The following is a 15161-nucleotide window of genomic DNA, read 5'->3' as shown; positions in this document are numbered from 1 at the left end:
GAAATTCAAATGTGGGAATCATGAACATAGAGATGGTATTTAAAGTTATGGAGACTACCAAGGGAGAGTTTAAACAGAGAGGTGGCCCAGTAAAGGAAGACCTGGGACACTCCTTACTTTTGGGCTCAGGGAGAAGTAGTAGAAGAACTAGGAGACTTCGAAGGAACAGCTAGTAAGGAAAGAGAACTGAGAGTTGAGGGGTGGGGGTCCCAGAAGCCAGGCAAGGTCCCCCAGTAAGCTTCAGAGAGGAAGAAAAAAAACATGACAAGTATGTCGATGAAGGGCACTGAAGATGGCCAGTGTATTTAGCAGCACAGTGGTCACTGGTGACATAAATGAACTGTTTGGGGGCAGTGGATAAAAGGGAGAATAGGAGGAGCCAGGTGTGGTGGCACACTCCGGTAATCCCAGTGATTCTGAAAGCTGAGGCAGGAAGATCTGAAATTTGTGGCCAGCTTCAGCAATTTAGTAAAACCCTGTCTCAAAATAAAAAGGGCTGGGAAAATAGCTCAATGCCCTTGGGTTCAATTCCTAGTATAAAACAAACAAACAAACAACAACAACAAACAAAAATAAGAAAAACCTGATACTATGGATATATGTGTACACACACACACATATAAGATATAGTATATATATATGCATACATATGCATAGAAAAATATTGATGAATTTAGTGCAAAATATTGTTATCTCTGTATAGTTAATATTTATAATCTTTGTGTTCTGTATATTCTAGTATTATATTTATTATTTTTGCATTCTTTAATAAAAATTGGTTATCAAGGGGATGGAGATTTAGCTCAGTGGTATAGTACTTGTCTACCTTGCACAAGGCCCTGGGTTTAATTCCCAACACCCCCTAAAAAAAAAAAAAAACCTGATTGGTTAAGGCTTCTGTAAATATTCCACATTGTGGATTGGCCATCAAGTCTAAGAACAGCCCCAGTTGGTTGCACTAATTACATTATTTTACTTTATTTCCTGGCAGTAAAGGGCCCATAAATCCAAGGGGACGCTGATTTATACGGACTGAAATGGAATATAGTCAGAGAGGCGCTGTCCACACAACCTGGCACCCCTGCTAATGAAGTCATGCAGCACCTTTGAAGCTTCTGCAGGGAAGCAAATTCTGGAAGAAAACAGACTTTCATGTCCAGCCTTAAGCTCTTTCTTTGTGATCCCCAAATGACAAGTTTAGGGGTACCAGGAATTCTGCTTTTAAATGAGAACTACTCCAGATACCTCCTCCTCACCCCAAGAGAACCAGGCCTTGCAAAGGCTGCTGACAGTGGGGGGCTGAGACTCAAGCAAGGACCTCCTTCCTCCCTGGAGTCTCATCAGGCCCTGCTGACCCACGCTCCTCAGGGGATCTCTGATCACGTTGGGCCCCACCTGAAACCACAGGGCAGCTGGTGGCTCAGGATGAAGTCCTTGTGTCTTAACCAGGCTCACAAGCCCCAGAAGGTCTCACTGATGTCCACCCTTGGGCCTCGTCTCTCCCACACTCGCCCCACAACTTCTCTGTAGGCCAGGTGGCCTTTTGGGCTGCCAACCTCCCTCCAGCTTCAGGCCCTTGAACATGCTGGTCCTCAGCCTCCCTGGCACCCAGGCTAGAGCAGAGCCCCCAGCAATGACCTCTCTCTCCTTTGTTGCCTCTGACACAACTGTAATCACCTCCCCTGTCGTGTGCTTCCTTGTTCAAGGGCTGCCTCCCCCTGAGGACAGGAGCATGTGTGACTAGTTCCCTTCCATGTCCCTAGTACCTAAATGGGGACTTTATTATATCAAGAAGGTGCTCAATAAATGTTGGGAAAAAAAAGTGACTAAGAGGCGGGGCACAAACTGTGAAGCCCATCCTCAAAATGGCCCAAGCACCTCGGCAGGAAAAAGTCAGTCAGTATTGGGACTCCTCTTGGGAAGATGCCTAAGAAAGTGCATCTGAGGCAAGCACTCTACCCACTGAGCTATATCCCCAGCCCAGGGAAGTGCATCTGTACCTGGCACCTCACTCAGGGACTGGCCCACAGCAAATGCTCAGAGAATCCTGTGAGCTGAATAAGCATTTCCTCTTCCATCTGCATGTACTCCTCCCTCAGTGGTGATCTCATCCCGTCCCATAGCTTTAAATGCCATCTATAAGCTGATGACTCCCCAAATTATAGCTCTAGTCTGGACCTCTTCCCAGAACTCATAGAGCCTATTTGACACCTCCACTTGGAATGTCTAAGGGACATCTCAAACTAAACATGGCCAAAACAGAACTTTTTGTTTCTCCTGCCAGCCTTCCCGTCTCAATTTATTCTTCTAATTTTTCAGCCACAACATCCTTGAGTGCTCTTGTTCCCTCAAATTCTGCATTCAATTTATCAGCAAATATGTCAATTCAACCTTCAGAATACAGCCCAAATCTGACCACCTCTTATCCCCACCTCTGTGACTACCATCCTGGTCCAAGTCACCATTACCTCTCACCTGGGTGTTGCTATAGCCTACAAGTGGCCTCTGTTGCTACTGACTTCCCCAGACTCTCTCCTCCACCTACTAGCCAGGTCCACACATCTTGGTTCAAATGGCACTTTCTTAAGCCTTCCTGAAAATTCTATTTAAAACAAAACTCTTCACCCTGACACCTTGGTTCTCTTATTATACTTTATTTTTATTCTGCACTTAGGGTTTCTGATTTTTTTTAATCCTTATTTTCCTGCTAGAATATGTGTTCCAAGAAGAAGGAGTTTGGCCTTTGTGTGTGTGTCTGTGTGATGCAATACTGGAGAACCCAGGACTTTGCACATTCTATGGAAGCACTCTACGGTTGCACTACACTCCAAGCCTGTTTTGTTCTCTTATGTTTCTCTAGCACCTAGAACAGTGCCTGACACTAAATTCTCACTCAGATATCTCTTAATCATCCTGAATGAAGGTCTGAAGGAACTCTTCAGTTCTGGAGAGTCAGAGTTTGTTCTGGTGAATCAGAATGGAGACGCCATTCTCAGATAATTGAGAGTTAACTGGAGATCACTTTGCATGTAATTGAAGACTGACACTGAAGTCATCTACTGAGTCAAAGGAGTCTCCATAGCTCCTAGAGCAGAACGCAGATCCTGCCTCGAATTCTATACTGGACCTAGCCTGATCTGTAATGACCATATGCCCCATCCCTTCATCTTTAAATAGGCCTGCCTACCTTGTGGCTTTTACCTTGGGGTTGTATGAAATCTGTAACATCAGACTCAGCCCAGATTGTTTGGGGTGGTGCTTATCAACTGGGGGTGAGTGATTTATCTCTCCAGAGGACATCTGGCACCATCTGCAGACATTTTTGGTTGTTGATACTGGGAGTGCAGTGGGTTTGGTATCTAATGAGTGGAGACCAGGGATTCTGTCAAACATTCTCTAATGCACAGTATAGCTTCCCCAACAACAATAAAAAATCATTCTGGTTAAAAAAAAATATTTTTGGTACTGGGGATTGAACTCAATGACCCTTTACCACTGAGCTACATCCCTACCCCCCCCCTTTTTTTTAAGACAGAGGGAGAGAGAGAGAGAGAATTTTTTAATATTTATTTTTTAGTTTTCGGCGGACACAACATCTTTGTTTGTATGTGGTGCTGAGGATCGAACCCGGGCCGCACGCATGCCAGGCGAGCGCGCTACCGCTTGAGCCACATCCCCAGCCCCCCGACCCCTTTTTATTTTTTATTTTGAGACAGGGTCTCACTAAGTTGCTGAGGCTGGCCCCAAATTTGCAATCCTCCTGGTTCAGCTTACTGAGTTGCTGAGATTAAAGGCATGCACCAACATGCCTGACTGGTCCAAAATGTTAACAGTGCTAAAGTTAAGAAATCCTGATTAATACTAATGATAATTAGTAGTAGGCTTCATTGATCTTTGACATATGTCTCTAATACAATACTACATAGTAAACATGGACCATCTAATCTCCACATCATCCCTGAGAAACAAGAAGTATCAAAATCCTTTTACAGATGAGGAAACCGAGGTTCAGAGAAGTGGACTCACTTGCCTAAGGCCATACTACTTACATGGGTCAGAGGTGGGATTGATTGAAACCATCTGGCCTCTTTTCACCTCTGCTCTGGGTTGCTCTGTTAGACCTCTCTGGATACACTTGACTTATCTGCTTCATCCATGGACAGCAGACTATCTGTCACTCAGGTCATGCTTGGTTATTGGCCAGAGGGGAATTCTTCCCTGAGATTCCTCAGCCTGTTTGGCCCCACTCTCTGCACTGCAGCATAGTCCTTGGCTCCAAAGCTCAGTTTCCCTGCCAGCCCCAGACTAGTGCCAGCCCTTCTCCATGGGGAGGAAGCTTCCAGATTCAGACCTAGACCTTACTGTCTCTCCCATGGGGCCCCTCCTTTCTGGAAAGGGTGCCTAAATCAAGTTTGGAGCTACAAGGTCACCTCACACTTCCTTTTAGATTAGAGAGGATTTGAGCTGCTTGATTGGTCACAAGGCTCAAGATCTCAGGAGGCTTGAAAAGTGAATGCTGGACAGGGTTGGGAACACAGCTCTGCTAAGGCAGTGGTGGGGTGGAGGTGGGGCAGACCACTGCTGTTTCTAGACTGTTTGTGAGTGGGTAGAGCTGTAGGCCCTGCAAGGAATCCCTTAGCCTGTTTGTGAATGACAACTCCGAACGGCTATCTGGGAGCCCTGGGAAAGTCTGATGGCCAAAATGGAAAAGGATTTCTGTTCAGGAAGTAAAGGACTAATCCAGGGTCAAGTTTGTGATATTTGTTGCAGAGGAAGGAATGCTGAATTGGGTAGAAATATCATTCTTGGGAGCTGGGGATGTAACTCAGTAGTAGAATGCTTGCCTAGCATACATGAGGCCTTGGGCTGAAAAAAATAAAGAAAACAAGGAAGGAAGGAGAAAGGAAAAGAAAAAGAAATAGCCATTCTTGGGTTGAGGATGTAGCTCAGGGGCAGAGTGCCTGCCTAGCATGTTGTGAGGCCCTCAAAGAAGGAAAAAGGAAGGAAGGAAAGAAGAAAAACAATATCCGTTCTTTCTTCCATCCATTCACTCAACTGTCCAACACATATTTAGGGAGCTCCCACAGGGACCAGGGATGCTCTGAGTCTGCAGGGACATTACTCTCTTCTGAAATGTCAGCCCTGATTATCTAGGAAGGTATTGTAGCTCACAGGTCCCATTGGTAATACTACAATGTGGGACTCTGGAGTCATACACACCAGGATTCAAATCCCATCCCTGACACTTTCTAGTAGTATAAGCTTAGGTGAGGGATTTCACCTCTCTGAGCTTTATTTTCCTTATCTGCATCATGGAGAGACCAACAATTCCTACCTCATAGAGCTTTTTTAATTTTTATTTTATTTTTAAATTTTGAGACAGGCTCTTGTTATGCTGAAAGCCTTGCTAAATTGCTCAGGATGGCCTCAAACTTGTGATCTCCTGCCTCAGCCTCCTGAGTCACTAGGATTACAGGCGTGTGCCCCTACATGCAGTTTGAATACATCTATCCATGCGTTATTTAATATAAATCTTGCTACCACCCTACAAAGAAGATGTAAAAAAATCAGGAACCTGCATCTTGGAGAGGTTAATGAACTTGAAGATCACGGTTTAGGTTTTCCCAGATCTGATTCCAAAGGCTATGTTCTTGGTAATGTTTCCTCCCTCTTAATTACCATTTCTTGTGTTGAGAATGAAAAATGCAGGCAGTGGCACATGCCTGTAATCTTAGCAGCTAGGGATGCTGAGGCAGGAGGATGGCAAGTTCAAAACCAGCCTCAGCAACTTGGGGAGTTAAAAATAAAGTAAAAATAAAAAGGGCTGGGGATGTAGCTCAGTGGTAAAATACCTCTGGATTTAATCCTAGGAAGGAGCAAGTTTGCAGGCAAATTTAGCAATTAGGAATTAAATAGAGTGAGTTGTCAAAATAAGAGATGGGCCAATTCAGTGTGACCTGGTGAAGCAATCTGGCACTCATCCCAGGATTCTGGATTATTCTAGATAGGTGTTTTCCAAACTCCTCAGGCTCTGAATTCCTTCATAAATCTGATAGGAGCTATGGCTCCTCTGCTTGTGAAACGTCTTTGAACCCTGAACACATTTTTTGTGCACAATTCCAAGGGTCTTCTGAAACCTTTGAAATCCATCCATGGACACCATTTAAGAATCTTCCTTAGCTGGATGTGGTGGTGCACACCAGTAATCCCCACGGCTCAGGAGGCTGAGGCAGAAGGATTGCAAAGTTTTGAGCAAGTCTTAGCAATTTAGTGAATCAGTGAATCGTTGAACAACTTAGGGAGACCTGTCTCAAAAAAAAAAAAAAAAATGCTGGCTGGGGATATACCTCGGTTGGTAGAGTGCTTGCCTCACATGCACAAGGCCCTGGGTTCAATCTCCAGCACCACACACAAAAATAAATAAATAAAAATAAAAAGGGCTGAGTATGTGACTCAGTGGTTAAGCAACTCTGAATTCAATCCCCTAAACAGAAAATAAAATAAAATAAAAATTAATTTATTGGATCAGAAATGTATATCAGTGGTAAGAGTACTTACTTAGCTTGTCAGAGAATCTGGTTTTGATCTATAGAAAATTTTTAAAATTTAAAAAATTAATAAAAATACACTCTTATTCAGTCAATGAAATTGAAACAAAATATAAAGAGGGCCTTCCCTCTGCAGATAGCCTGCATTCTTTCTTGAATGTGTAGTCCTTGCTTTACTTCAAAGGGATCTTGAGACTACCCTCTCCTCCCTTTTGTGTGTGTTTTGCTAAGAATTGAAGCCAGGGGTCATTTATGCTAGATCAGTGATTTACCACTAACTTATATCCCGAGCTTCTCATTCTCCCTTGAATATGTGTGCGCTTTCCTAAATAAATCTCTGTCTATGCCTTTGGGGGTAAGTAAAACACAAAATATAACGGGAGTTTAAAGAAAAATATTAAATGTTATAGAAAAGACTATTAGTAAACCATAATTATATTACATATAATCTTTTTTATTTTTTAAAATAATTTTTAGTTGTAGTTGGACACAGTACCTTTGTTTTATTTATTTATTTTTACTTTGTGCTGAGGATTGAACCCAGTGCCTTGCAAGTGCTAGTCTAGCACTCTACCACTGAGCCACAACCCCAACCCCTACATATAAATTTTTATAATAAAATATTAAGTAAATAATAATAGAGGGTGGTGTATGGATATTAAAAAAAATCATGGTGATGATTTAGGAAATCTCTCTGGCATTTTTTATCTTTGTTTCTTTGGTAGTGCTCTGGATTTAGCCCAGGGCTGCTTAACCCAGTACTCCTTTTATATTTTATTTAAGAGACAGGGAGGGTCTCACTAAGTAGCCCAGGCTGGGCTTAAATTCGTGATCCTCTTGCCTCAGCCTCCTGAGTTGCTGGAATGACAGGCAAGTTCCAATCACACTGGGCCTCTCCAGTATTTCTACTTGGTAGAATCACAGAGGCTTTGCTTTAGCATCAGCAGCACTTCCAGATAACTTTGGAAATGACCTATTCTTGGTTATTCTGAATCTGATGGGGTGGTTCTTTTTCCTTTTTTTGGCACAGGGATTGAACTCAGGGGCACTTGACCACTAAGCCACATCCCTAGCCCTATTATGTATTTTATTTAGAGACAAGGTTTCATTGAGTTGCTTAGCACCTTGCTTTTTCTGAGGCTAACTTTGAACTCAAGATCCTCCTGCCTCAGCCTCCTGAGCTGCTGGGACGACAGGCATACGTCAGCGCACCCACTGGGGTGGTTATTATCAACCAAAAAATAGACAACTTTTTCTCCTTGTTTTCCTATGGAATTCTCTTACTATCCACAATGAATGGAATACACCCCTCTTTTTGGTACTGGGGATTGAACTCAGGGGCACTCAACCACTGCACCATATCCCAAGCCCTTTTTTGTATTTTATTTAGAGACAGGGTCTTGCTGGGTTGCTTAAAGCCTCCATAAGTTTCTGAGGCTAGCTTTGAACTCATGATCCTCCTGCCTTAGCCTCCCAAGCCACTGGTATTATAGGCATGCACCAACGCATCTGGCTTTTGAATGGAACCTTCTTGATGCCAATCAAAACTGCAAGCTTGCCTCTGTAATCCCAGCAGCTCAGAGAGGGAGGCAAGAGGACCACAAAGCCAGCCTCAGCAATGGAGAGGTGCCAAAGCAAGTCAGTGAGACCCTGTCTCTAAATCAAATACAAAATAGGGCTGGGGATGGGGCTTAGTCGTCAAGTGCTCCTGAATTCAATCCCCAGTACCCAAAACAACAACCACCACCACCACCACCACCAAAAAAATCCCTGTATTAGATACTGCCTTCATGCAGCTCTAAGTGCAGGCATTTTGCTGCTGTATCCATTCATTCAGGATTCATTCAGCAAACATCATGTGCCAAGTTAGGTAGTCCATGCTCATGCTCCATGTATCCCCAGGAAGCATGCAGTCAGTCCCTGATGCCCAAGAATAAACTAACCTGTCTGATACAAAGGAAAAAGCACTAGATTTAAGGTCAAACTGAATAAGAGGTTGCTCACTGGAAGTCCACAAGCCATATTTAGACCACACAGTGTTTTAACAAATGAAGTTGTAACCTGCTTTTTTTTGTTTTTGTTTTTTTTGTACCAGGAATTGAACCCAACAACGTTTAACCACTGAGTCTCATCCCCAGCCCTTTATATTTTCTATGTTGAAACAGTTTCTTAGGGCCTTGCTAAATTGCTGAGTCTGGCTTTGATCTTTCGATCCTCCTGCCTTAGCCTTCTGAACTGCTGGGATTACAGATGTGTGCCACCATGCCTGGCTCATAGCCTATATTTTTAAATGGGTATTTCCCCTAACTGTCTATACCATACCTGATAGAAAACAAGGATTTCAGGTCACTTCCCCCAAGTTGCCCCTCTCAGCAGGAAGCAATTTAGAGATGATGTTCTCGCCCATTTTTCCATAGAAATGGAAGGTAGAAATTGACAGTGGGGAAAATGTAACAGCAGTCCACTTTATGCTTTGAATATAACACCTGCTGCTCTGCCACTGTGACTTATTTTTAAAATGGACATGTTTCTTTCTCCTCTTCTCTCCTTCTCCCTCCCTAACTTTTTTTTTTTAAAGAGAGAGTGAGAGAGGAAAGAGAGAGAGAGAGAGAGAGAGAGAGAGAGAGAGAGAGAGAGAGAATTTTAAATATTTATTTTTTAGTTATCGGCGGATACAACATCTTTGTATGTGGTGCTGAGGATCGAACCTGGGCCGCAAGCATGCCAGGCGAGCACGCTACCACTTGAGCCACATCCCCAGCCCCCTCCCTCCCTAACTTTACCCCATCTTCAATCTCAGGGAAAACAGCAGCCTTTCTTCCCCATCCTAGGCAGAGATATTGTCTTTGAACATATACCCACAACAGGAACAAGTAATTTAGACTTTGGGGATGGCACCAGAGATCTAAGAAATGACTATCTCCCAAATTAACAAGGGAATTACAACTTCATACAGAGAACACCCTTTGAATCACCTCTTTTTAAATCACCCACCCTATCCCAAGTGGGTGTAGTGGTGTAACACCTATAATCACAGTGGCTCAGGAGGCTGAGGCAGGAGGATTGGGAGTTTGAAGCCAGCCTCAGCAATTTAGTGAGGCCCTAAGCAACTCAGCAAGACCCTGTCTCTAAATAAAATATTAAAAGGGTGGGGATATGGCTCTGTGGTTAAGCCTCCCTGTGTTCAATCCTAATACCAAAAACAAACAAACAAAAACCCTCTCCTCTGATGGGCAGAATCACAACCTCTGGGCCTTGAGGTCCCAGTGTTTCTCCTTTGCTAGCAAGGTTCTTTTTTCTTTTTCTCATAAATAAGGAAACAAATAGGCAAATAAATATGGGTATTTACTTGGGCCCAGTGGCAAAGGCCTGTAAATCTAGTGACTCAGGATGCTGAGGTAGGAGGACTGCAAGTTCAAGGCCAGCCTCAGCAACTTAGTGAGGCCCTAAGCAACTTATTGTGATTGTAATCCTATCTCAAAATCTGAAAATAAAAAATAAAAAGGGCTGGGGATGTGGCTCAGTGGTTAATTTCCCCTAGGTTCAATCTCAAGTACCAAAATAAAATAAAGCAAAATAAAGTAAAATGGAGTATTCCCCATGAAAATAATTGAGATTACTAATCTCTCTTTAAAATCAAAGAGCCAGCATTCCAAAATGGCAAAATATATCTGGCACCATTAAAAAGGGTTTTTCAACTTACCACACTCCCTACCACTCCCAATTATGCCACCTGCCTTCCTTATTAATGTTAAATCCCTATATTTCTAAACTCCCTTAAAACACCCAAACCTAAGATACCAAAAGGATTATTTTTTTAAAAGATTGTTGTGATTTTCTTATACCCTTATTTTATTTATTTATTTTTATATGGTGCTGAGGATCATACCCAGCACATCGCCCATGCTAGGTGAGCACTCTACCACTGAGCCCCAGCCCCAGCCCCTAAAAGGATTAATTTATTAATTATTCTGATTCTAGACACAAATTTCAAGCATTCAAATGCAGCACAGTACTTTTCTCTGAGAATCAGGAGATATTTGCTGCCTGCCTTACTCAGAGTGGGAAGATAAATAATGAACCAATCTACAGAAGTGATTGATAAAGGTATGAAAAAGGTAGAAATGCTTTTGGTTCCTAGAAAAAAAATTCCCTCCAAATTAGCTGGACAATCCCCCCCAAATGGGGACTAACATAGGCCAAGGAGACCCTGGTTTCTGATGGCACCTTCTTTCAGGCTAAGAGCTGGCTGAGAATGAGCAGTATAAACACAGATGTCAGGGAAGGGCAGGAGTCACAACTGAGAAATACCTAGCATCCTTTATTAAATGAAATCCTATTATGTTTTAGAAAACCTTACCATCATTCCATTTCAAACTCCTTCAAAGTTATAAATAAGAAAAAGGCAAACTGCCTACTCTGCTAAATGTATGAATATAATACCCAAGTTTAGAGAATGGATTTTAGAGTAATCCAAACATGAACTTTCATTTATTAACAGCATGTCCTTGGAAATCAATTTTCTAATATGTAAGATGGTGACATATGATCTGACTTCTTAAATTCAGTCTATTTATTAAGTATCTGTTATGTGCCAGAAACTGAATTTTTTCTTTCTTTCTTTTTTTTTTTCCCCCAGAGCTAGGGATTAGAACCCAGAACCTTGCAAATACTAGGCAAGAGCTCTACCACTGAGCTACATCCCTGGTCTTAGACACTGAATTAATGCCGAAGATGGAGTAGTAACCAAAACAGTCAGGAGCAGATAGACAATATCTAGGTAAACCAATACATAAAGTAATCCCCCTGAAAGAATAAATGAAGCAAATATGGTGGAGGAATTAAAAGTGTTGTAGAGCTGGGTACACTGGTACATACCTGTAATCCCAGCAATTTGGGAAGCTGAGGCAGAAGAATCACAAGTTCAAGGCCAGCCTCAGCAACTTAGTGAGTCCCTGTCTCAAAATAAAAATAAATGGGATGTGGCTCAGAAGCAAAGCTTCCCTGGGGTTCAATCCTCAATCCCTGCCCCCTCCACACACAAAAAAAAAGTGTTTTAGAGGAGTCAGGAGCATAGTTCAGTGGTAAAATGGTTGCCTGACATGCACGAGGCCACAGATTAGATGCCCAGCACCACACACACACACACACACACACACACACACACAGGTGTTGTAGAGCATAACTAAAGCTGGTGGTGCGGAAGTGGAGAGAGGGGAGTTCAGGGAAGGTGACATTTGAGCTGAAGTCCACATGAGGAAATAGCTTTGCCAAGAGGGAGGTAAGAGGAAAGGGGTCTCAGGCAGAGCTGCTGTGAGGAGTAACAGTGAGTGCAAAGGGTTGCAAACTTCAGCAATTTAGTAAGGCCCTGAGTAATTTAGTAAGACTTTGTCTCAAAATAAAAAGGACTGGGGATATGTCTTAGTGGTTAAGTGCCCCTAGGTTCAATCCCTGGTACCACACAAAAAAAAAAAAAAAAAAAACAACCCACAAACAAAACAACCCTTGGCCTTACCACAAGACTACATCCTCAACCTTTTTTAAATCTTTAAAACATTGCGTGCGTGCTCACTGGGGATTGAACCCAGGGCCTTATGCATTGCAAGGCAAGCACTCTACCAACTGAACTCTCCCCAGACCTTATGACAGGTTCTTGATAAATTGCTTAGGTCCTCACTATATTGCTGAGGCTGGCCTCAAACTTGCAATCCTCCTTCCTCAGCCTCCTGAGTCACTGGCATCATTATCCTGTGCCACTGTGTCTGTCTGGGACTGTTTTTTAAACTGACAATAACTTGTAGTTACTTCCTACATGCGGTGCTGAGAATTTAAAAGCATTAGTTCATTAATAATCCCAACAAGCCTATGAAGTGGTTTCCTTTTACATTTAGTTTCTTATTACAGATTTAAACAGAGGTTCAGATAGTGCTGAAGTTTATTTTTTATTGGTGCGTTAAAATTATACATAATGCAGTGCTGGGATTTAGGTCTAGATTTGACCACTTTCTTGAAGTCCTTGCTATTTATTTATTATTTGGTACTGGAGATTGAGCCCAGGGGTGCTTTACCACTGAGCCAAATCCCCAGCCTTTTTTGTATTTTTAATTTTCAGACAGTGTCTCACAAAATTGCTTAGGGCCTTCCTAAATTGCTGATGCTGGCCTTGAACTTGAGATCCTCCTGCCTCAGTCCCCTGAGTTGCTGGGATTACAGGTGTAGGCCATTGAGCCAGGCACCCTTGCAATTTATTTATTTAGGCAGTACTGAAAATTGAATCTAAGGCCTCATGCAGAAGAAGCAAGTGCTCCGTCATGGAGTTACATTCCCAGTTCTTTTTATTTTGGAGACAGGGTCTTCTTACTCTGCTGAAGCTAGCCTCAACCTCATGATCCTTTGGCCTTGGCCTTTAGCTTCCCTAGTAGCTGAGATTACAGGCATGTGCAGACTGGCCTCAAACTTTTTAAATTATTATTTCTGTACTGGGGATTGAACCCAGGGGCGATTTATCACTGAGGTACATTCCCAAACCTTTTTATTTATTTTATTTTTTTGAGACAGGATTTCTCTAAGTTGCTGAGGGTCTCCTTAGGATGCTAAAGTGGACTTTGAACTTGGGATCCTCCTGCCTCAACCTCCTGAGTTGCTGAGATTAGAGACATGGGCCACCACACCTGGCTCCATTTTATTTTTTACTTTGAGGTCTCCCTAAATTTCTGAGCCTGGCCTCCAATTGTCTTCCTGGCTTAGCCTCCCTGCTTGGATTAGGGGTGTGTGCCACCACCCTGATTTGGCCTTTAACAGATTTTTGGTCTTTCTGCTTTAGTCTTTTAAATGTTGGGATTTAGAGATCAGTGCCACCATGCTGAGCTTTATTTTTGCTGCGCTGGGTTTCCAATCCAGGGCTCTATCACTGAGCTATATTCTCAGCCCCAAGAATTTTCTTAGTGCTCAGTCTCCCTAAGCCAAGAAATACCTCGGAGGACCCCATTCTTGTCCATTAGGATCCGACCAAGAAATTCTCCTACACAAGAAAGTCTCCATTAATGGAGCCAAGTAGCCCGGCTCTGGAAACACCCCAAGGCTCAACACTCCAAATCCACCTGGAATTCCCCCCCCCCCTTTTTATTACGGTATGGAATAGGGTGGTGGTGGGGGGTCAAACCCTGGGCTTCATAAATGCCAGGCAAGTGTACTACCATTGAGTAACATCCCCAGCCCTCCTAAATCCATCTTGAGCCCCTTAAATTAAGTCTGCATTGCCTGGCAGAGAGACCCCACTCCCGAGGAAATTCCTTAATTCAGAAAGAAACTCATTTCCTTCCTGAAACCCTCCTTCAGTCCTGAGACTGTTCCCAACCCTCCTCTGCACAACGACGACACAGGGAGCCGAGTGCAAAATGGACATGTGGAGCCCCTTGTTTAAATACTAAATTTCAAGAATGAGAAAGCAGAGTATTAAACCACGCACGAGAACCTCTTCTGTGCGACTGCATTGTGGGCTTCCCAAGAAGCCGGCCCTGCTTCACAGATATCCATTCAGTGAAGGGAAGGCCTCTTCAAAATCCGTAAATTTTTCTGATCTGGGGTGGGGGTGGGAGGTACATGGGGAGGTGGCCTCCCAATTTCCTGAGGCTGTCAAGTTTGACCACACGCCCTCCGTGAATTTTGAATCACCTCGCTTGGCTAGGGCAAAAGCTCCCCTTGCAGCTCTCCAGACAGCTGGCGGTCCTCTCCACCTAGCCCAGGCTCCACCTTCCGGGTGTATGGGCCTCACCTCGTGCGCCAGCCCATTGCCAGGGCAACCGACGCCGTGAGCGGTGCATTGTGGTCTGCAACAAAATGCAGGCGAAAGATCCTGAGGGAACCATTGAGTCCTTGGGCCAATGGGAGAATTATGGAGGCTGCGTTAAGCCAATAGGGACGTGCGGTGGGGGCGGGGCCGGCGGGAGCAGGGCGGGGCCTGAGCACTAGGCGGCGGCGGCTGGCGTGGGGCTGGTTAGATGCGCCACGGCTTCGGTAGCGATAGCAACTCCGTCTGGGCTTGAGCTGCGCCAGCACCTCCCTCAGGAGACCGTTGCAGTCGCCCAGCCGCTGCCCCCACGGTGAGACTCAGGCGTCCCCGCCACCTGGCTTCACCCCCACCTGCTGGACTTCCCTCGCTGTGCGGTCCACGCGATCCGCGTTTCCTGAAAAGTGGGGTGGGGGCGGCGTCCCGGGATGGCGCGGGCCGGGGGTGGGGAACCGGCGCTTCAGAGGCGCTCCTGGGACCCTATTCCCTGACTCCTTTCGCCGTCCTCGTCCCCCAGGTAACCATGTGCGACAGAAAGGCGGTGATAAAAAATGCGGACATGTCGGAAGAGATGCAACAGGATTCGGTGGAGTGCGCTACTCAGGCGTTGGAGAAATATAATATAGAAAAGGATATTGCGGCCCACATCAAGAAGGTGAGGACCTGGCGCGCGTCATAACTTCGTTCCTTCTCCCGATCCCGCGTCCTTAAGGCATCTAGGAGAGATTCTTAGGGCTCGGGGCGTAGAGATTTCTGGAAAGAACGCAAATGGATTTTGCGCTTCTCTTGGGAAGACCAGACCCTCGGAGCCCTAAGTTTTTTTT

The 15161-nt window shown here is 44.2% G+C and overlaps 1 protein-coding gene across 2 annotated transcripts in view; it reads left to right on the top strand.

The window, feature by feature from the left end:
* Dynll1 (dynein light chain LC8-type 1) overlaps positions 1-15161 on the top strand; it is a 31777-nt gene that overhangs the window by 14864 nt on the left and 1752 nt on the right. Inside the window, exons 1-2 of one of the 2 annotated variants that reach the window (XM_077108931.1) lie at positions 14534-14650; positions 14855-14992. In XM_077108931.1, the coding sequence (XP_076965046.1) occupies positions 14861-14992 (132 nt within the window). In that variant the 5' untranslated portion in view covers positions 14534-14650; positions 14855-14860. Of the gene's footprint in view, positions 1-14533; positions 14651-14854; positions 14993-15161 lie in introns of those variants that run through there. The other variant, XM_077108932.1, reaches the window with a different exon arrangement.

Source organism: Callospermophilus lateralis, chromosome 1 (assembly GCF_048772815.1).
Source record: "Callospermophilus lateralis isolate mCalLat2 chromosome 1, mCalLat2.hap1, whole genome shotgun sequence".
In the NCBI taxonomy this organism is placed as follows: Eukaryota; Metazoa; Chordata; class Mammalia; order Rodentia; family Sciuridae; genus Callospermophilus; species Callospermophilus lateralis.
This window is presented reverse-complemented; position numbering and strand designations above follow the sequence as displayed.